The 21262-nt window shown below is 44.6% G+C and overlaps 1 protein-coding gene across 1 annotated transcript; it reads left to right on the top strand.

Annotated features, from left to right (window-relative positions):
- Nucleotides 1–12984: 12984 nt before the first annotated feature.
- LOC125509664 (uncharacterized) lies at nucleotides 12985–16631 on the top strand. Its single transcript, XM_048674680.2, has 3 exons — nucleotides 12985–13452; nucleotides 15325–15513; nucleotides 16272–16631. The coding sequence occupies exons 1-3, from the start codon at nucleotides 13204–13206 to the stop codon at nucleotides 16347–16349; spliced, it is 516 nt and encodes a 171-aa protein (XP_048530637.1). The 5' UTR covers nucleotides 12985–13203; the 3' UTR covers nucleotides 16350–16631.
- Nucleotides 16632–21262: the final 4631 nt, after the last annotated feature.

Genomic DNA, 21262 nt, shown 5'->3' with positions numbered 1-21262 from the left:
ATTCCTTCTACTATCGTCTGAGACATTTTTCTCATTGTCTGTAGTCGGGGCGATAAGGATCTTGATGTTCTTTCTAGAAGTGGATCTAGATAGCGCGGCATACAACTGCCCATGAGAGAACACTGGCTCGGGCAAGTATATACCCGCGTTCGGGATAGTCTGCCCCCGTGCCTTGTTGACCGTCATGGCAAAGCTGAGCCTAATAGGAAACTGCTTCCTCCTGAACTAGAAAGGGAACATCTCGTCATCACTGGGACAAAGGGGGATCCTTGGCAAGAAGATCCTCTTTCCATCATGTTGCCCTAGCACAATTTCTGCATCGATGACATTCCTCTGGCATCCTCGAACCACCAGCCTCGTGCCATTGCAAAGTCCATTCACGGGGTCAATATTTCTGAGCAATATAATAGGGCAGTTTATCTTGAGCTTCAATACATGTGGATGCAGCCCATTAGGGGTCAAAGTGTTAAGGAACTCAGATGGATAATAGTTATGAGGGTCATCGACTGCTGAATCAAAGCTATGATACATCATCTCATCTCCGTGGAATCGGTTGATCATCTTTATATTTATCCTATCCACACAGTCATTTCGCGTCGATAAGATTGCTCTAGAGGTGATGTAGTTTGGATCAACATGATCAACATGACCCATACTACGGAGGTGTTCCGAGTATGGGTTGCCACGAAGTATGTCGACCAGTTGTGTGATTACTTCTTTGTCTTTCTGGCACTACTCTTTGCGACAACTGCGATACCCATGCTCTAAACTAGGATCATCATCGTAGAAGTAGAGCTCCAGGTGACTACGATCCAAACCATCTTGTTTGCCAAATGACCGTATGTTGTGGTACATTTGGCCATGGGCACAGAATGTGTAGATAGAATGCTTTAATGTGTTAGTGGTATCACTATCAAGGTGACACTATAGTGAGGTGAATGAGAAATGGCTATTGAAAAACCTGATGTTGTCACGAAAATGCCTAGCAACAGGGTCATCACTCGTCCATAGCTTCATGAGCTCAGGTGGCGTATCCAGGTTGGCTAGTTTGATCTTCCCCTTACGGCAGCAAAACCCCATGGTCTCACGCTCAAACTTCTTTGCATAGCAGTGCTTGCAGTCTTCCACTGGCTTCAGCTTGTGTGCGTCTGTTGGGATCTTGCTATACACCATGTCATAGGGATCTGGAACGCTTGCAACTGAGGCAGACTCATCGTCAGACTCGTCCATTTCAACATCGTCATCGGTGTCATCCTCTGAAATGATAGTGAACAATATGAGTACTAAAATCGCGCACATGATGTACACGCTACAACGTGGAACATGATGAAAGTACCAATCCCAGCGAACATGTAGCCTTCCTCGTCTTCTAAGTCTTCCTCCAAGATGACCCTCTTCACCACCTATTGTATTGTTATATATGAGCCCTATGCCTCAAATAGGATGTGCAATGTTTCTTTGTTCTAAAATTTAAAAAACTGACCGTAATCATTGCCTTGTGAGTGTGTTGGGTGTTTTTGGGCAGTCTCGCGCATTGGAGATGTGTTTTCTATTAATATACAACATAAAATTATGGTCATTACAACTATCAATGAATTCCATTAGAGAATTATAATAACGAAGGAAGAACATTACCATTATTAACAATGATCGATTGGGTTTGGTGTTCTGAACCATTTACGCCTTCCATATTCATCGACGAGGTTTCATCCATCGGTGCAGTCTCATTCTTCTTAGTACTTTCATAGAATGCTTCGTTTTGACGACTCATCAATGCATGTCGTTCTCCATGTGTTATATGCTTTCTCTGTGATATTTCACTCACATCCATATCACGGGTCTCCCCATCCGACATCTACTCCGAAGCAGACTGAATATAATCAGGGGTTCCGCTGACTTCAGGAATAGACCAATTACATGTGGGTATGGAGCCATGAGGAACAATCGTAGGGATATACAATGGGTTCTCCATGACTATGGAATCCTTGCTCAGTGTATTGCGCGCTGACGCACGCAATGTCATCTTTGTGTGCTTTTGCTTGGGAGTCATATTGGCATAGCGTGCCCTATCCTTCGCACGTATTAATTCAAGTTTCTCTAATGAAATCACATATAACGCTAAAGTAAGAGTTGTGGTTGACATGGAAATATGATGATCAATCTGTGTTAAATGATATTACTGACATATTCTCTAATGAAGTCACATGATAACGCTAAAGTAAGAGTTGTGGTTGACATGGAAATATGATGATCAATCTGTGTTAAATCATATTACCGACATATTTGTCCAGTGTTAGGCAACTTTTACCTAACGATGATTCCCTTGCTTCACGCTGTCCTTTTAGAAGTCCATCTTTTTTCTTGCGATCCATCATTGCATATCGTTCCCTATCCCATAGCCTCTTCCGCTCTTTGGAATCTACGGGTTGTGGTTGAATCATCGATGATGTGGGCCCATCATTACTGCAATTGTTGATGGCAATAATATCTACAAATGAAAAAAATCACATATTTAGTATAGTACATGATGATTTATTAACAAAGTTGCTTCCATTTTAACCACTAATTATTGGCCTTCATACCAATCATGAGGTTTTCTTGCCCATGGGATGGCAAATCAATTGATCCTCTTTGGTATGTGTCATTTCTGCTTAACCACTCACTATCTTCATCAGGAACCACATGTTCCTTGTTCCATGCAATGTCCCCTTGTTAAACAAATTATCAGATGGTTTAGCTGAAGTAGAGAACCAGCAAATGATATAACTGCGAATAATAAGCCGCCACTCGATGGTGAAGCACACCTTGACCAATTGTCGTTATCTGCACTTGGGAGAGCACAAATGGACTTGCCCCCACTTTCGCCTCTTCAGAACTAACTAATGGTCGAGCTCTTTTTTATTGATAGGCTTCACGGCGCTTCCGTAGTAATTCATCTTTTTTCTGTTTATCCATTTGCGCATATCGCTCCCTAGCACGTTGCCTTTTGCGTTCTTTCATATGTGTAGGTTGCCCTCCATTACTAATGTCGACAGCACCTAAAAAGCACACAATTTAGCTAGTTGATGTGCATCAGATGGTACATTTACACGTGATCCAATCAACATTACTTGCGTTGACGGAGTTGGACAGGTCTTTAAAGGGAGTGCGTTCACTGGAACGTTTAGGAGACTCCATTTGCAAAGAAAATAAATGAGGAAATTAATAAAATAGTTCTTGTACGTTTCATAAAATTCATCACAATATCGTCGCGGTGGCGTCAACCCATTAGTGATCTTCACAATAACAGCTATAATATAAACTGTTGTATGGACAAGGTGGATTATCCATAGGATGTTAGGCTAACAGTCTCTTGTGCAGCTGTGTTCTGCATAGTCTGAGATGCCCCTAACTGTTTAACTCATGTGCAATTAAATGATCTATTCTGGACATAAAATAGTTCACTGCCTAATTTTGCATAGCCGAGCAAACACATAATTCTGAAGCACATTTTCTGGCAAAAAGAGCATGCATGCAATTCTGTACATGCGAGAAAACAAACAAACAAATACTTCCGAAGGATACTACTGTGAATTAGCAACATATAAGCGTCTCTCAAGTCTCACTACAAATGGTAGATTTCAGCTCATAATCAACTTCTGGCTCATGCAACAGCAGTTCAAGCGTACATAGATTTTTTTCAGTAACAAAACATAGGCGAGGAGATATGGTAAAACTTCAGTATACACAATATCTTCAGTATTAGCATGTGAACAATATCTTCAGAATTAGCACAAAACTTATGGCCGTTTTAGGTTCTAGAAGTATATAGAACCAAAACACCAGCAACACTGCCTACAGAATCTACTATTAGGAGTTTGAACTGGCAGCTTTCATTGTACTACGTCCGTGCATCCATTTATACATTTAGCCAGCTTGTTAAATGGGACGGATAGAGTATATGGATCGTGAGACCAATAAATCCCCCAAGTGGTGCAGGTTTATCAATAAAATTGCAAGCCATTGCATTTGGCAAATTATTGTATCTTTTTTATTCATGTATATCAGTAGTAAATTGCACAGGTTCATGGATCCATTAACCCAGGGGCACTATGCACTCACCATGAAAACACTGGTTGGTACTTGGTAGCAGATTACCAAAATTAACAAAAGATTGATCGATGAATTTCTGAAGATTTATTCATGATGCGAGATCCGAGAATAGAAAACTGCAAGAAATAAGAATAACATGATGCAAGTAGGCACACGTGATCTATGGAGATGTACATGGGCGTATGTGCTCGAGCCCGAGCACAGGTTGGACATGAGCAGCCAGCGGCAGTGGGCAGCGCGTGCTAGATAGGGAGAGGAGGCAGAAACGGGAGCAACGGAGGTGGAAGAAAGGGTAGATGGCGGCTGGACGTGCTGGTCGGGGCGACGTACGAGCAGGGGAGGCGCGACTTGGAGAAGTTCGCCGACATGGCCGTGAGAAACAGTTGGGCGACACACATACCTGGTGCAGGCGGAGCTTGTCCGTCGTGCCGTTCCCGCGGCAGGGCGTAGGCCTGCCGGACGTGGCGTTGCCGGGTGTGGCGTTGTCGTAGGTCAATGAGGCGCGGTGCAGCCGCCGGCGGTGGACAGGAGGACGTGGTGATGTCGAGCGCGGCGCTGTTGTAGGCGGAGAGGCGCGATGCAGTCGCCCCCAGCGGACAGCAGTGCATCGACGCGGTGTTGTTGTAGCTGGGCAGTGCGGTGCGGTCGCAGACGATGGACGGTGAGACGAGGGCGAGCACGGGGCAGCATGCACGGAGGCGACGGTTTCCTTGTACTTACCAATCGTGAAAAGAACACATATTAAGAAGAGGATTAGGAAGGCAATTTAATGCTTAATAAAGGCCGTTTTATTAAGGAAAAAAAACGTGAAGGGAGGGATGTTTATACTAAGGAAAAAAAAACTAACGTGGAGGGGATTCATTACGTGGGGGAGGGGATGTGGAGGTTAGACGAAGGGGGCGAGCGAAACGGGAACGCGCATTGCTCGTTTTTTAAGTAGTAGAGATAGATAATAGAGAACTTGATGGATGAGTGGCTTGGCTAGGTAGCGCGACAAACAACAAACACACGTCGTATGTTCGATACCTGGTGTGCTGTTTTTAGGCGTTAATCAGCAGAGTTGTCGACTTTTTAGGCATTATTTTCACAGCAGGGTGGTTGACTTTGTTGCAAATAAAAAATGCGAGGGTGTTTAGTGCAAAAAAGCATCACGGTGGTCTGTTTTTTTAGAATAAAAAAATATAAGGATGTTTTGTGCAAAGATACACCGACCAACGTCATCAGTCCCCAATAGGTGGGCCCATATGTATGGATATGCCTGAAACATTTTTGTGACCGTATGTGCACACTTTAGTCAAGTTAAGTAGCTGCAATTCCGTATTTTCAAAGTTCTATCATTAAACTGAACATTGAGCGCAAGTCTTATGACTACCGGTGATATTATCTTTATAGAAAAATTAATGTATGGTTTAGCGTGAACTTTTCATGTGCAATCTAAGTTGTTTCTATGAAATAATCGTTTTTAAGAACTTTCAATTTTGTCATCTATCGCTCACATCTCTAATTGAAATACTTTCGTTAACCAGCCACCGGCTTTTACCTCCTTGGCCAGTGGACAAAGCAGTGTTCCTGGCATCTAGCTCGATTCCTCGGGCGATCCTATGCCAAGCAAGGCAATCCGGCCATTAGGTCAAAACGTAAGTGTCACATGGAGCCATTGTGTTGCTCTATAACATAACCCATGAGGTCGGAAAAGGAGTCCCTCCATCGGCTTTTCGTTGGGATGCGCCAAAGTAGCTTCCAATCCTACAATTATACCTTAACAGTTTGAAAAGGTCGTCGTTGTTGTTGTTGTTTTGTCACGGCAGATGCCCTCGTGAAAGGACTAAGTCTGGAGGCCATCACAATTATGTGGTCGCTTGAACGAGATTGATCGAAAATGAAGGACATAGATTTACCCAGGTTCGGCTCCTCGTGGTGGAGGTAAGGCACTACTTCCTGCTTGATTGATATTGACGATGATCTCGATTACAAGGATGCGGATTCGCTAACCTAGCTCTCGAGAGATTGCAACTTAGTCTTTTCGTCCTAGGGGCTCCCCTTTATGTAACAGGTTGAGTCCCTAGGTTTATAATAGATTTCAGGTCATATTTGTCAACCCGTGTCCTAGTCTAAACTCTATATTCATCTTTCCTCCAAAATTAGGAAATTATCCTTCCCTTGGGCCTTCACATTAAGTCGGCTCCCTCACAGCCCACTTGTGAGCCGGCCTTTTGGGGAGCGTCTTACTAAGCCTTTAGAGCTTCTTGTTTCCTTCGACCCGGGAAAGCTTCTGGCCCATGGAACCTCCTGGCTCCTGGCCGGGTCAAGAAACTTGTCGGGTCTCAATGCTGGGGAACATCCCCAACAACCGTGATATTCACTTTCCTCGTGCTGACCAATTTCAGATCTTGTGACTGATAGCTTTTGTCTTTAACCGTTCGAGGTGCTTAACCAGGTTGATCCTAGAAGCAACAATCGCGGAGGCACTCCAATTATACCCTCAACCAAACAATTGGGAACGTAAGGGTTCGATGTAGGAGCTAGACAACCCAGGTTGGCAAAAATCTCAAGTCAAAATTGATGCAATTGTCGCTTGAAAAAAATGTAGGAAGTAGCAGGCGGGCAACCCGTTGTTAGAGGTTTGATGCTCCTCGGACGTAGTGGGTCTGAGGAGATCGAGCCGAGGTGCTTCAAAGAGCCCTCCGTGAACATTGTCCTATAGGATTCTCGAGTTCTTTGATAGTTCCGAGGTATATTAGGCCGAGGGGCTTCGATGAGCCCCCACTTCAGGAGAATGATGTGCAATGTGTGGCCATCAACTACATCATGTGTATCATTAAATTGACCTAAAAGGAGACACAAAGTTTTTTAAGAAGCCGATGTATCGATTCTAACTTTACATGAAAATAAATTCCTTAGCTTAAAATTTAAAAACATAAAAAGGATAAAGATAAACTTTGCAAGTGGCCATGGAATCAGCACAGCAGGGCAACATTCCAGGGGTGTGGCTCCAAGCGGTCCTCCTTTACGTCCCGGATTCGATATGCTCCTCGAGTGAGCACGTTGTCGATGATGAATGGTCCATCCCATGGTGCAGATAGCTTATGCGGGTCTGGCTTGTTTGGATGGTGTCGTAAGACCGGGTCCCCAATGTTGAACACCTTTGCTCGGACCTCGCGGTTCTCGTAGTGCCATGCATGATGTTGATAAAAAAGTTGAGCATGCTCGGGCAACATCGCGCTCTTCTTTCAGGGCATCGAGGTCGTATTGCCGACTACACTCCGCTTCCTGCTCCTCGTATATGCATACTATAGGCGTGTCATGGATGAGATCGCTAGGGAGGATGGCCTCAGCCCTGTAAACCATGGAAAAGGAGTATAGCCCATGAATCTGTTAGGCGTGGTGCGCAAACCCCATAGTACAGAGTCAAGCTCCTCGACTCACTTGTTGTCGACAAACTTTTTCCAAACCCGTAAACATTTATTTAGAATACATGATTTTTTTCAAATTCATGAACTTTTCACTCTGAACATTTTTTCAAACTTCATGAACTTTTCTAAAATTGATGAACTTTTTTCAAATTCATGTGCTTTTGTTTGAACTTGTGAACTTTATCAGATCCATGGACTTTTTTTGAACCCGTGAACTTTTTCAATTTTTTGTGAACATTTTTTAATTCAGTTTTTTTAAAATTTTAGCATTTTCTCAAAAAGTAAACGGTCAACTGGTCCATGGTGGACCAGACAACTAGGAGTGGTCAACTGCCGAACGAGCGACCATCGAATCAGGACTTGAAGCGGGGACCTCCTATTGCGCGCCTTCGGCGCCGCGCAACCGGGCGCTCGCAGCGACGTCTGGGTGGGCCGGCCCAGGACCGCACACCGCGAAAAAAAAACAGCACAAAAATGCCGTCAACGAAATTCGACCTCGCGACACAGCGCTTACATTCAGGGCAGGTGACCAATCGACCAACTAACTACAAGTGACTAATTACAGCGCGGAACTTTTAAGCACAGTAAGTTATACGCGCTATTTATATTACATAACGTTTAGATGTTTCAATTATTTCAAAACATGTTCATATATTTCAACTGAAGTTCACGAACATGCAAAAAAGTTCATGTGTTCAAAAAAAGTTCATCAATTCAAAAGAAGTTCATCTTATAAAAAAAGTTCAATATATTTTGAAAAAATAGCAAATTCAGAAAGAGTTTATGAGTTGAAAAAAGTTCATTGATTATGAAAAGAAGTTCATCAAATTTGAAAAAAGTTCATCGAATTGGAAACAAGTTCATCGGATTTGAAAAAAGTTCATCGAATTTGGAAAAAGTTCATACAAATTGAAAAAAAAAATCATCGAATTAGAAAGAAAGTTCGCGATTTGAAGAAAAAAGTTCATCAAAAAATGAAATAACTTCAGGAATTTGAAGAAAAATTCATCAAATAAGGAAAAAAACAGAAAATGGAAAAAAGGAAAAGCGGGACAAAGTAAATAAAGGAAAGGATGGAAACATCCTAAGCTGCCAATGTGGCCTAGTGGTTAGTGTATTGTTTCAGCAAACAGGAGGCCAGTAGATCGAATATTTATTCGCGCGTCATTTTTCTGGGAGCAACTAGTTAACGAGCACTCCTTCGGGAGCCTCGCAACGATCAGCGCCACTTGGCACGCTCTCAGCGATTTGCCACGTGTCGCGCTGGACGCTCCCTTCGGATTTTTTTACGCACGTGTTTTCGGCTTTTTAAATGGTTTTTTCCCGTTTTTTCCGACGTTTTGGTTTTCCCCTAGTCTTTCTTAGTTTTTCGATCAAAAAATTCAAAAAAAAAATTGCGCGAAAAAATGTGTTTTCTTTTTTTTTCTTTCGCGACAGTCACGGTTTTTCTTCCCGCGAGAGGCACGGTTGTGCTTTAGTAAGAGTCAAGGCCATGCCTTTCGGAAACGAAAAAAAAACGCGTTTTTTCTCTTTTTTTTCTTTCGCGAGAGTCACGGTTTTGCTTTCGCGAGAGGCACGGTTGTACTTTCACGAGAGTCACGGCCGTGCCTCTCGGAAAGGGAAAAACAAAACGCATTTTTTCTTTTTTTTCTTTCGGGAGAGTCACGGTTTTGCTCCGCGAGAGGCATGGTTGTGCTTTCGCGAAATTCACGGCCGTGCCTCTCGAAAAGGGAAAAAAATACGCATTTTCTGTTTTTTTTCTTGCGCGAGAGTCACGATTTTGCTTTCGCGAGAGGCATGGTTGTGCTTTCGCGAGAGTCACGGCCGTGCTTCTCGGAAACGGAAAAAAACGCGTTTTCTATTTTTTTTCCTTTCACGAGAGTCACGGTTTTGCTTCCACGAGAGGTACGATTGTAATTTCGCGAGAGGCATGGACGTGCCTCTTTCGGAAAGGGAAAAAAACCATGCTCCCCGTCCGGTTTTTTCGCTTGGTTTTTTTTCTCCGGTTTTTTCGTGAAAAAAAAGTTCGTCAAAACCTATCAACATAGGATCTAGTTTTAAAGATCTCGACGCGAGAAATCCAACAGTGAAAACGGTTCAAGATTTGGACGCACGGTTTAAGAGATAAAACGTTTTGAATAAACGAATCTACGGAAAAAAAGAAAACTCCCAGATTGCGATAAGTGGCGCGCTGCATATGCGCCACTTGTCGCGACCTGGAAAAATGGAGTGCTTTTTGCAACGAGTACTTCTTAATTAGTGATTTCACTTTTTTTTGCGTTTTACAAAGACGAAGGGACACTGAGTTGGGCCGGCCCAGCGTGAAGGTCTGCAGGCGCCAGTTTGCAAAATGCATACAAACTGGCGCCTGCAGCGCTAAATAGGAAGTGCCTTTGAAGCGGCGCGTCGCGAGCAATCGCTCGCCTATTAGTTGGGCCGGCTCATGGAGAGGGGCGTGTGAGCGCTGCCTCCTCTACCTGGCGCCGAAGTCGCTGAGGAGGATGTCTCGGAAATTAAATAATGGATTGTACTAACTTTTTTTTTAGGAGTATGGATCGTACTAACTCTTTTTTTGAGTAAAATGGATTGCACTAACTAAGAATAGAGGATATATAAACAGTTTTGCTAGAACTCATCTAGATGAGATATAATTTGGTCTCATTCATCTTTTATAGTCATCGGATGTGATACTATAAGATGCGTGTGTGCTGACGTGGGTTGTATCTATTCTTGTTTTCGAGGTGAATGCGACCAAATTATGTCTCATCTAGATGAGTTCTAGGTACTCCCATATATAAATACTAAGCAACAACCTAAGCCCAGGTACTAAGCCCCCATACGAGAGTACATTTACACACACAAAAAAAAAAGGTGTGCTTTAGTACACATCCTCTTAGGCATCTCCAATGCTTGGAAGATATTCCCTCATACTCATAATGTAAGATGTTCTAGCTTACAAAAATGTCTTATATTATGGGACGGAGAAAGTAGTTGTTAGTAAATTTTATCACATGAAATTTTGATGAAGTGTCATACAATAAATAAGGAGTGGGAGTAAAGTTGTACTACCACCGTCCTAGTTTATTAGTCCTCATTGTATTTTTTTCAAACCTTGATCTTTAATTTAACTATAAAAAAGATTTATATACCATAAAATTAGTATCATTGAAAACCATTGTTCAAGAACTCGGCCGAGTTACCATTTAAATGCCCATTTAATCGCTACTCAGTGCCTAACTGAGGCGAGTAGCACATACTTGTTTCATTAAATGGTCAAGCTGATTAACTGGCATTTAATCGGTTGTCAGACGATTAACTGGTTGTCAAACCGATTAATCGGTGATGGGTCAGGTAACTGAAACGGCATCCATAAAAAAAAGGGGGAGGGGTAACCGAAGCGGCAATTCAGGCCATTATGAGTTGTGAGAACTATTTGAGTATTTGTGGTCAGTGAACCTTATTACCTACTCCCTCCGTTCCATAATATAAGAACGTTTTTGACTCTAGTGTAGTGTTAAAAATGTTCTTATATTTTAGGACAAAGGGAGTATTATACTATTTGTGTTGAACTTTGTAGTGAATTATTCCATGTTCACATGTGTGGCTGCTATTTCTCTACTCTTATAAAAGACTCAATTGGTGATGATGGTGTGTCTGCCATTCGTCATTTCTAACCATCAGATCTGCATCTAACGATTGTGAGGTAAGTTGTGGCATTTTTGCAACAAGGCCCCACTTCTCTGCTCCAATTTACAGAAAACCCCTTACTATCTCAAAACCAACCACATCCCTCCCTCACCTCATTCCTTACTAGAGTGTTTTTCTTTCAAATTTGTGAACATGTATTATTCTACTTTGGATCCGTTGCAACGCACGGGCACATTGCTAGTATCTTGTCATGTGTGGCTGCATATTGCCAAGTTGTGTGGCTGTCATTTTAATTGATCTTGTCATGTCTCATGCGTGGCTTCTTGTTGTCACATGTATTGCTGTCATTTAATCATTTATCTTGACAATGACAAGTTTAGAGCATATACAAATGCATATCTATCATCAATTCTGTAGGTTTGTTGCCTTCCTGTTTGGATGCATCATGATCAAACCATCCAGGTAACAATTCTACCTCTTGTCCATGCTTTTTATAGGCCTACGAGCTACGACATTATATTTTAGTATAAATGTATAATACGTAGCTATGAGCATTGGATTATGTGGTGCACAATACGTGAAAAACTAGTTACATATTGCCAATATATTCTCATGTGCAGCCGATTAATAATCGACCAATTAATGATTGACCGATTAATTCATGTGTAGCTGGAGCCCCCCCCCCTCCCAGCGCCAACTTTGAACTAACCTAGATGGAAATTTTGTTAGCTTTTGACCCCTCCACACACTCATATTTTGTCGTTCACCCCAGCAAATTAAGGCCATCTCAATCGACATGATTTGCCGCCCGGGATTTTCCATCTCCTTGTTTGTGGTAGGATGAGTCGAGTGCCTTGGTGGAAGAAGGCTTGGTCGCAGTCTCACGGTGGTGGTATATACTATCTAAAAAGCTACTCATAGCAGCCAACACGCGGGCAGAGCATCTAAAAGCGGACGCTCCATATCCGTCTCAAACGATAGGGCAGCCTGCCCAGTCACTGCTCGGATGTAAAATTGTCACCCAACTGGCCATCCCAAACACAGCCCAAATGCTCGGACTGGCCGGCAATCCTCATACCCAGCTGGTAAATACATGATTGCCATTTTTAATAAATATATGGACATTTTTAAATACATGGTTAACCATTTTAATCACACAACAAACCTTTTTCAAAAATATGATACACATTTTCTTAAAACTACCTTTAGATTATGTTGGAACATTCTTCTAAAAGTTTCCTAATATATTTGTTAGAAAATTTCAAGAAAAAAAAAACAAAAGAACGATAATTCAATCCGGAACTCGAGCTCAGATGCACCCAGTGGACGGTAAAATAAAAAAATAGAAAACAAATTCCAAAAAATCCAATTTTTTGTGTGGTTCAAGATGCCCCCTGCGTGAACTCCGTGCAATTTTTTGTGAAGTTTGGATGTTCAAGGAGCTTGTGGCAAAAAATGACAAAACCAGACATATGATTACCAAAATTTTATCAAACAGTCAAAATTTGTATTTTTTTGCCACGAGCTTCTTGAATGTCCAAACTTCATCATATTTTGCACAGAGATCGTGCATTTGAGCATCTTGCTTGCAAAAAAAAAGTCTGAATGTTTTATTTGTCTTGTTAATTTTTATCGATTTTACTGTTCATACACAGGCAGCCCGGGAGGCAAATCGCCGCACCCACAAAAGAATACCATTTTTATTTTAGATAATAAGAAATAAAGTAGTAGTACCGTGTGTGTGTGTGTGCGATGGGCCTACGTTATGTTTATGACGTGCTTATGGGCCTGGTAAGTTCGGTCGCACCCTCGACCATTATAGGCCCATTCGTGCCGGCTCGGATTGTGCCTGCTTGGTCTCTCGTCTCCCTCTTGAAGCGCCGGCGAAACACGACCGCCGCCGGGCCAGGGGAAATCAAGCGAGCGGCGCAGCGTCCGTCGTTAGGTAGTCCTGGGAGCACGCAGACGGCGAAAGACGCGCACCTCCCCGACGCCTCCACTTCCCTGGCCCCGTCGTCCTGTCTAAGTCGCCGGCGGCGTGGACGCAGCGATGCTGCGGACGGTTCTGCGCCGGGGAGGGGCGGCCATGAGGCAGGCCGCGCTGGCCGAGGGATCTACGGGGAACCTTCTACGGCTGAGCGTGGCGGAGCGGGAGCGCTCTCGGCGGCGTCGGCGCGACCCGGGACGCGACGAGTTCTTCGTGCCAACGCCGGAGTCGCTTAAATGGCTCGACTCCGTCACCCTGCCCATGATCCTCACCGCCGCCGCCGTCGCCCTCTTCACCAAGCTCCTCATGATGGTATCCTCCACCCCCACTCCGCTGTTCTCTAGGGTTAATTGCAGATGCAGCTGCCGTGCATTTGATTGAACATGTTTATTTAGGATTGAACCCATACTTAATCATGTGATCTGCGTACTGTATACATGTGAAGTGCTAAGGCCGATCATTGTGCGTTAGTGAATACTCCCTCCGTCCGAAAATACTTCTCATCAAAATGGACAAAAAGGGGTGTATCTAGAACTAAAATACATCTATATACATCCCCTTTTATTCATTTTGATGACAAGTATTTCCGGACGGAGGGAGTACTTTGGATTTGTAAGATGTGGGCTTCTAGAAATGTAACCTCTAGGAACGAGCTGAATTTTAGAGTGGTTGTTAGTATTGTCAACAATGCATCAAATACATTTAGAGAAGAGACTTTCCAAGAAACTCTTTATTGGATGAAATGATTATCTATCCATGGTAGAGTAGTGAATAGAGCATCTCTAAATGTTGTGTTATCCAGGTATAGTTTTGTTATTTGATATTGCAGTTTGACTTTTTGTGTCCCTTTTTAATGGCTTCATTCAATAAATGTTTGAACGAATTTATCTTAGTTATTTCATGAACTAATAGTCACCTAGATTTTCATATAAGATATAATCCCTCCGTCCGGAAATACTACATCCATTTCTCCGACAAGTATTTCCGGATTGAGGTAGTACTAGGTAACTGCCTGTGCGTTGCTATGGGTGTAAAAATTTTCAGCAGGCTTGTGATTTCGGACATTCAGCAACCAAACCAGTAGATAGGTTGACAGAAGAGAAGAAAGACCCGGTTTATTTTTCGGTCTTGTTTTATTGGTACGTCCTCTGGCACTGAGCGAAAGTGTTTAGGTTGAGCATTGTAATTCCACAACAACGAGAGCTGAAGTTTGACTCTCTACTGTAATATTCCCAATCACAATGAGAACAAACCTGCAGTTTAGAGCAGTACAATTCCTTACGGGTTGCTGCTACATGACTCTTCATCAATGACTGAGAGAGCCGCCTAACATTGTTGTCATGCTCAGGTTTGTCGTGTAGCCTGCAGAAAAATCGGCTCCGTCGGGCGAGATGCAGGAGATAGGAAAAAAGGAGAGATAAAGAGAAATCAATTAGAGAGATGCAGTTGGCTGGCTACCTGGGCCGAGGAGGTCATTGGCGTGCACTGAACCGTCCTGAAGCGGCGTGCAGGTGCGGGATGACGGCGGCGGTGTCATGTATGTGATTGAAGTAGACGGCGTTGGGGTTGATATCATGATGTCCGGGAGGTTTCGTTGTCGCACCCATCCTGGCACAGAAGATCAATCCGAGACGACAAGGAGGCTCTGTGGCGGTGATGGCCGAGGTGGCGCGGCTAGGGCAGAGGGTGTCACCAGCCACGAGGAAAGGGAGCATGGAGGCTATGGCGGGGATCCAGTAGATTCTCCTCGGCACCCTGCCCCTGCTGGCGACAGGGATCTTATCAGCTGAGCGTGGTTGGCGGCCCGGAACCCTACAGCTAGCGTTTGGGAGGTGAGATCGGTCCGTGTTAGGGAAGGAGGAGGCGCTTGGATGGGGAAGGGAAGGATTTTACTGATCAGAAAACCGAAAAGACCAGAAAAAACGGTGGAAGGGGAGGGGAAGCGAAACAGTCGGATGAAGCGAAACGGTTTTTTTACGGGAGTGGAAACCTTTTTTTAGGTAGTAGAGATACATCCTTGTCGTGTAATCATCAATCCTGATGTTTGCCAGATTGTCTACCTACTGCATATTGTATATGTCGATCAAATAGTTTAACTCGGCATTGTTTGCATGTATTCAGAAAATCTTCTGTCTGTTCTGAAATTGGCATGCTCTGAAGCTTAGTTGCATGTTTTTTGGGTAGGAACATGAAGCTACAGACCAAGAAAGGAGGGAACGCAAGATAAAGAATAGTCACCCTGAGCAAGGAACAGTAAGGATGCTTTCGCGTGAAGAGTGGGATGAAATACAAGAAGTCAGGCCAAGGACCCCTTTTGAATCAAAGTTGGCTCGTCCACATGCCCGCCTAAGAACTGGGGAAAAAATGCGGCTGGTAAGTAGCAGACATAACTTCCTCACTATCATCTCATCGATGCATTTTTATACGTATAATTCTGTGATTTTTGATGGTATATTACATCTCTGTGGAGTTAGTTTATTGGATCCACTGTCTTGCTTCCGTGCTGAAAACAGATGTATTGCTGATGCATAGTAGATACTGATGTTCCATGTTTCAACAACTTGCTGCTGTACATAAATAGCAGGGTCACCCGTGCGTTATGGTGCTAGTTTTGTTAGGTATCATACGCATGTTTGGTTTACCTCGTGTCCTCATTAGTTATTTCATTATATTCTGTGGAATTTGAGTGATTGCGGTAGACATTTACTCTAGAGTATAATAGAACTTGTAGCCAAAGTACACCTTGAGGAAACAAGCTTGCAGTTTTCGGTATATATATATGTTTTGTTTTATCAGTGTAGTAATTCTGAAGGCATTAGTTAGTCACTCAAACATGCCTTCAGCTTAAAAGCAAGGTTTATAATATCATATCGCTTTTCGATATATATGTGGGTGGGTGTGCGTTGGATCAATTTTGTCTGGTTCTCCCTTACCCGCATCTCTTTTCACGTCTCCATGTTGGTAGGGTAGGCCGCAAGTCATCTCTTTTCTAATAATAATGTGTTGATCTTACCTGCATCCTTATCTAACTCAGTGGAGTTACAGCCTGCATACGTTTTTAAGGTTTGACCTACCTTTCGCTTTAGAGCTTGATGCTTAAGACAACTTATCTTGACATATCTGCCTTGCAGGAGGATGCCAAGGATTGGGCTGTTGATGTGCTGACTGATGCTTTCACTAGAGCGGAAGAGAGTGCTAAGCGGAAGTGATCAAGAAGAAATGCACACCAGCAAACGCATCCACTTCCAAGTTTTGTCTAGAGGAAACACATTTGGGTTCTCCTGAATGCACGTTTCATGGTTTCTTTTGAAGTTCCTGACTCCTCGTACGCGATGAACTAGGGTAGCCGTGTAGAATAAAGTCTCCTTGCTACAACAAATACTAGAGTTCTTGTGGGTCTGTACAGAAGCTTCTCCCCGCCGATTCGATGACCTGAAGTTGATGCCGTTTGTCCGAATGCAAACTGGCGAATTCTTGTGCCTTTTCTTAAACTTTGCAGACTAGTGAATTCTAACCGAGAGGGGCTGGCTCTGTAGTTTCAACACCTCTTGTGTTTAGATCTTACTAGGCATGCATGCCTCCACTCCTGCCACTGCAATTTGATTGATATCCAACTTTCAGTAGTACAGCACTCCCATGGGAGTGTAGTCACTAGATCATTTGTACTCCCTCTGTCGGGTGGTAGGTGCGACATATGCCAACGGGTGGCTTTTCATTGTAGGAGCCAGTAAGACATCGCCGGTGCCTGGAAACGGGATAAGGCGAAGACATGCACGCCGGCGGATCTTACCCAGCTTCGGGGCTCTCCGTTGAGATAACACCCCTACTGCTGCTCTGCGGGGTCTCCGCATGATCACTAGATGAACAAGTAGCTACACAATGCTCCTTGAGCTGTTTGGTGGGAGGAGGAAGAAGGGCACGGCCAGCCTGCTTCTTCTCCTTGTGTAGTGTCTAGAATTAGTAGGGGGTTCAACCCTTTGCATGGGTGCCCCGGGGGGTTTATATAGGCCTACCCCCGGGGGTACAATGGTAATCCGACTGGGCGCGGGGCTCAGCCGTCTGTGACTGCGCTCGTCGGCTCCTGCGCCGGCTGCTGGGGCCTGCCGACTGGTGGGTCCCGCCGGCTGTCGGCCCCTTGGTCGACAGGCAGACCCCACTGTCCAGGGCCTGGTCGGCGGCTAGTTACTGTGGCTCCATCTTGGTGACGTGGGCCTCGTCGTGGTAGGCGCGGCTACAGTGCCGCCGCCCGTCGGGCGATCGCTGTAGCCTCACCGCGTCTTGTCTCCTTAATGGGGCGTCTCCTTCGAGGGAGGCGGCAAGCCGGCTGTGGGGAGCCGGCTCTGTCTTGGGCCGACTGGTTGGAGGCGTGGCCGCCTTCGGGCGTCTCTCTGCCCGAAGGGGCCCACCGTCTGACATCACGGTCAACACGGCAACAGTGCCGCGCCGGACGGGTCATGGCACTCTGTACGGCGCACTGTGCCAGGCGTGCTCCGGGATACGGTGGTGGCAGGCTTCACTGTAGCCACGCCCCGTCACACTGCCGTTAGGTGGGTGCAAACTTTGAGGGTACGGTCTCGAGCGCTTTATGGGAGCCGGCTTCTTGGAGTCGGCCTTCTCATGGCCGGCTTCCCGAAGTCGGCCCTCCCGTGGCTTCCTTCATGAGGGCTAAAGTCGGGCCGCCTTTCGAAAGCCGGCCTGGATGGCAGCCAGCAAGGGGAAGGCGGCTCTATGTCTTGAATTCTTGAGAGCCGGATGGGCTCGTAATGCTTTCAGAAGGGCCAGGGGAAGCCAGTTAGGCTACCCATGACTATTTACTCCGACACCCTCCGTCCCATAATGTAGTGTCAAAAACGTCTTACATTATGGGACAAAGGGAGGATTCAGGGTGCCATTGTTAGTTTATACGACGGCTGATGGGATCTGCTCTCATGCCCTTTACGGTCTGGTGTGGTGGGGAGCGGTGCATCCATCGCGATAGAAACTTTGGCAGAACCAAATTCAGCATGAATAGTGACCTCTAACCGCGGCCAATAGCCAACACAGCCATTTTGCGCAGCTGTGCTGTTTGAGCAGCGACCGGGCTGCCATCGATCTGTGACTGAACCTCGCCCGCCAACCCGGCCTTGTCCACGCGACGACCCGGCGCCTTAATTTAGCCACACATTTCACCCGCAAAAAATAACAATGTAGCCAGACATCCAGGTTGTTTTCGCCGCCGCACCTTGCTCCCCATTGGTGATCCCTTTGACGTTATGCTAGTTAGTATTACTTTGAGATAGCTCGCCGCATGTGCCATGTTGTTCCCGACCGGTGGTCAGTTGCGTCGCCAGTCCGAAGAAGCCAGACAGAGTGGCCGCCACATCCGTCCATGGCCCGTTACATTTCCCATTTCTCCTCCTCCTCCTCGTCTCGCTGCGCGGACAGGCCAACAGCAAGCCTCGCTTTCTGGCGATATTGCTACCACCTTTCGCTGTCTAGGCCAGACTAGATGTGTTTGGGTCTATTTACTCGCTCGCCCGACGTGGGCAAGCGCGGCTCTCCAACAAAAACGGACGGATTGGGCTCTTCTGTCTTGTGCGCGCACGGGGAAGAAAATTCCAGGCACGAGATTTTACCGGTTTACAGTGCGGCGCGTCTCGCTGTCTGGACTGCAAGCAAGCAGCGTGGATCGATCGACTAACTGATCGTCGCATAGTGACAGCAAGTGAGCGAGATTGCGGGGTTTCTTCCCCTGTTCCTTTCCGCCAGATTAACCAAGCCACATGCACTGCACTGCTATCATGCCAACGACAGCCAATCGGTATGGAGCGTCTGGCTCTGTCTAGATCGTCAAAGCGACGAGCATTTTCTTACACTGCACTCAACGCCTAGAATGGCAGATCCAAGGTACCCCGGCGGCTAAGTGCCGATAGCATATGTAAAATAAACAAGTCGCTAGCCTAGCCTGCCGCGCTTGACAGATTCACGTAACTCCGGCCGCAGTTGTCTAGTAGTGCCAGTTTCTTTCCCCGAGCCTCGCTGTCGATGCGATGCAGAGATCGTCTTGATTGACTCCGGCCGCGCCGGGCGGGTCCACGGCGACTACTGGTGCTGGATCGCCCGCTCAATTATTTGCCCGCCACAGCGTCCGGCCATGCACGGCGGCGCGTACGCCACGCCAGGTTTTTTCATGCGGTCGACATCCATTGTGCGGCATAGGTATTACATCGCGTATACAACTTCATCGTATGTCCTTCTCTCCTCTCTGTGGAAAGAGATGTCTGATACGAATATCATGAAGATGTAGTACTCCCTTTGTCCTGAATTACTTTCGCAGAAATAAATAAAAATGAATGTATGTAAACTTAAAAATACATCTAGATATATCAATATTCACGATGCACATATGCACATATGGTAGGTATTAATTTGGCACTGTGAATATTGATATAGTTTTCTATATATTTAATCAAAGTAGAGATACTTTGACTTTAAACAAAACTTATATGTAGACAAAAAAGACCAGAGAAAGTACGAAGGATCTGGTTTAGTTATCGGGTGGGGACGCTGGATCATTGTTTGTTTGATCGATCGTCCAATGAAGTAGCAAACACGAGATCTTGACAATTAGTACTACCTTTCTTTATTTTGCACGTACAGTGTAGACATCCATATCCCTGAAGCAGCGAGAGTCCCTCAATTGGTTATCATACAATAACTATCTGACAACGACTACCTACTGGCTAAGACTAGTCACAATAAAGAATAACATACACTACTCCTATATACACATATCCTAGACTATATATTACTACTTTTAAATGTAATGTCATGTAAAGCTTCATTTATTAGGTTAGACTAGTCATAGTGGAGAGTAACTTATACTAGTGTCATGCATATGACATTTGTTTAAGTTACTATCTTTATAGTGCAAAACAACATAGTAGCTAGTAGTGTCATACATGACTTTATAGTAGACTCATCTTATCTGAAAAAGTACTATGTTACAATAACATATTAGGCCCTTCCTAGTGCTCCACCGTGGACATGTGCTAAGCATGCCACATAAGCGAAAAAATGACATAGCACAACAATTAAGGAGGGGGGAGCACTTTGATGACCGCAGGAAGGACCAATGCCAAGAGCGAGAACCTGGAAAACCACTTAAACCAAACAATTTGACTAATGCACGAAAGACTTTAGGTGCTAACTCATTAAATAAAGTGTGTTTAGCAACAACAAATTAAGCATCTATGCATTGGGGAGTTGAGTTGCTAAGGTATTTAATGCACTTAGCACATTTGAAGAGGTCTTATGTTATCACTTCTCATTAACTACATGCCACATAAACAAACAAAAAAGTTAGAGTGCGTACTAACTAAGTTACCCCCATTATGACTAGCCTTAAATACCTTAGCAACTCATATTGCATTGGGACATGTGATTTTACAATAACTAGCTAAGGTGGTGTTTGGTTCTCTAGTCCTACGACTTTTTTAGTCCCAATTAAAAAGTTCCTAGTTCCTAAAAAGTCCCTCCCTGTTTGTTTTCAGAGACTAAAAAGTCTTTAGTCCCTTCCTAGAGGCTATTAAATGACCATATTGCCCATAGTATATAGAAAAATAACAATCAAACAACATCACGGGGTGGCGGGCCAATGGGTGCATGGAGGGGCATTGTTGAAAAAGTCTCAAAAAGTCCTAAAAAGACTCTCCTTGAGAGTCTTCTTCATTTAGTCCCAAATGTCTAGTTTAGTCCCTAAAAAGTCTCTCCCGTTTGGTAAAAAAGTCCCTAAGAGGGACTTTTTCTAGTCCCTACATAAAAAAGTCTCTGGAAACAAACACCCCCTAAGTTACTCAAACTACCCCTCTCTCCATTAATTCATTGTCACATAAGTAAATTTGCTGAATTGAACTCGATATTATTGCTGAAACTACTCTCACTATAGCTAGTCCAATCTCTTGGGTGATCACCAAGGCACCAAACAAACAGTTCGATACTGCATGCTCAGCCAAGTCCAAGTGCCCGGCCAACGATGCAAAACCCGGGCCCCTGACCCTGACAGTGTGTACCATAGTAGAGTACCAGCAGGCATTATTTTGTGTACTGTACTAATCTGGCCCGGGAATTCGGTGACGATCGG

The sequence above is a fragment of the Triticum urartu genome, chromosome 5A, assembly GCF_056163025.1.
Source record: "Triticum urartu cultivar PI428250 chromosome 5A, HENAU_Tu73, whole genome shotgun sequence".
NCBI lineage: Eukaryota > Viridiplantae > Streptophyta > Magnoliopsida > Poales > Poaceae > Triticum > Triticum urartu.
This window is presented reverse-complemented; position numbering and strand designations above follow the sequence as displayed.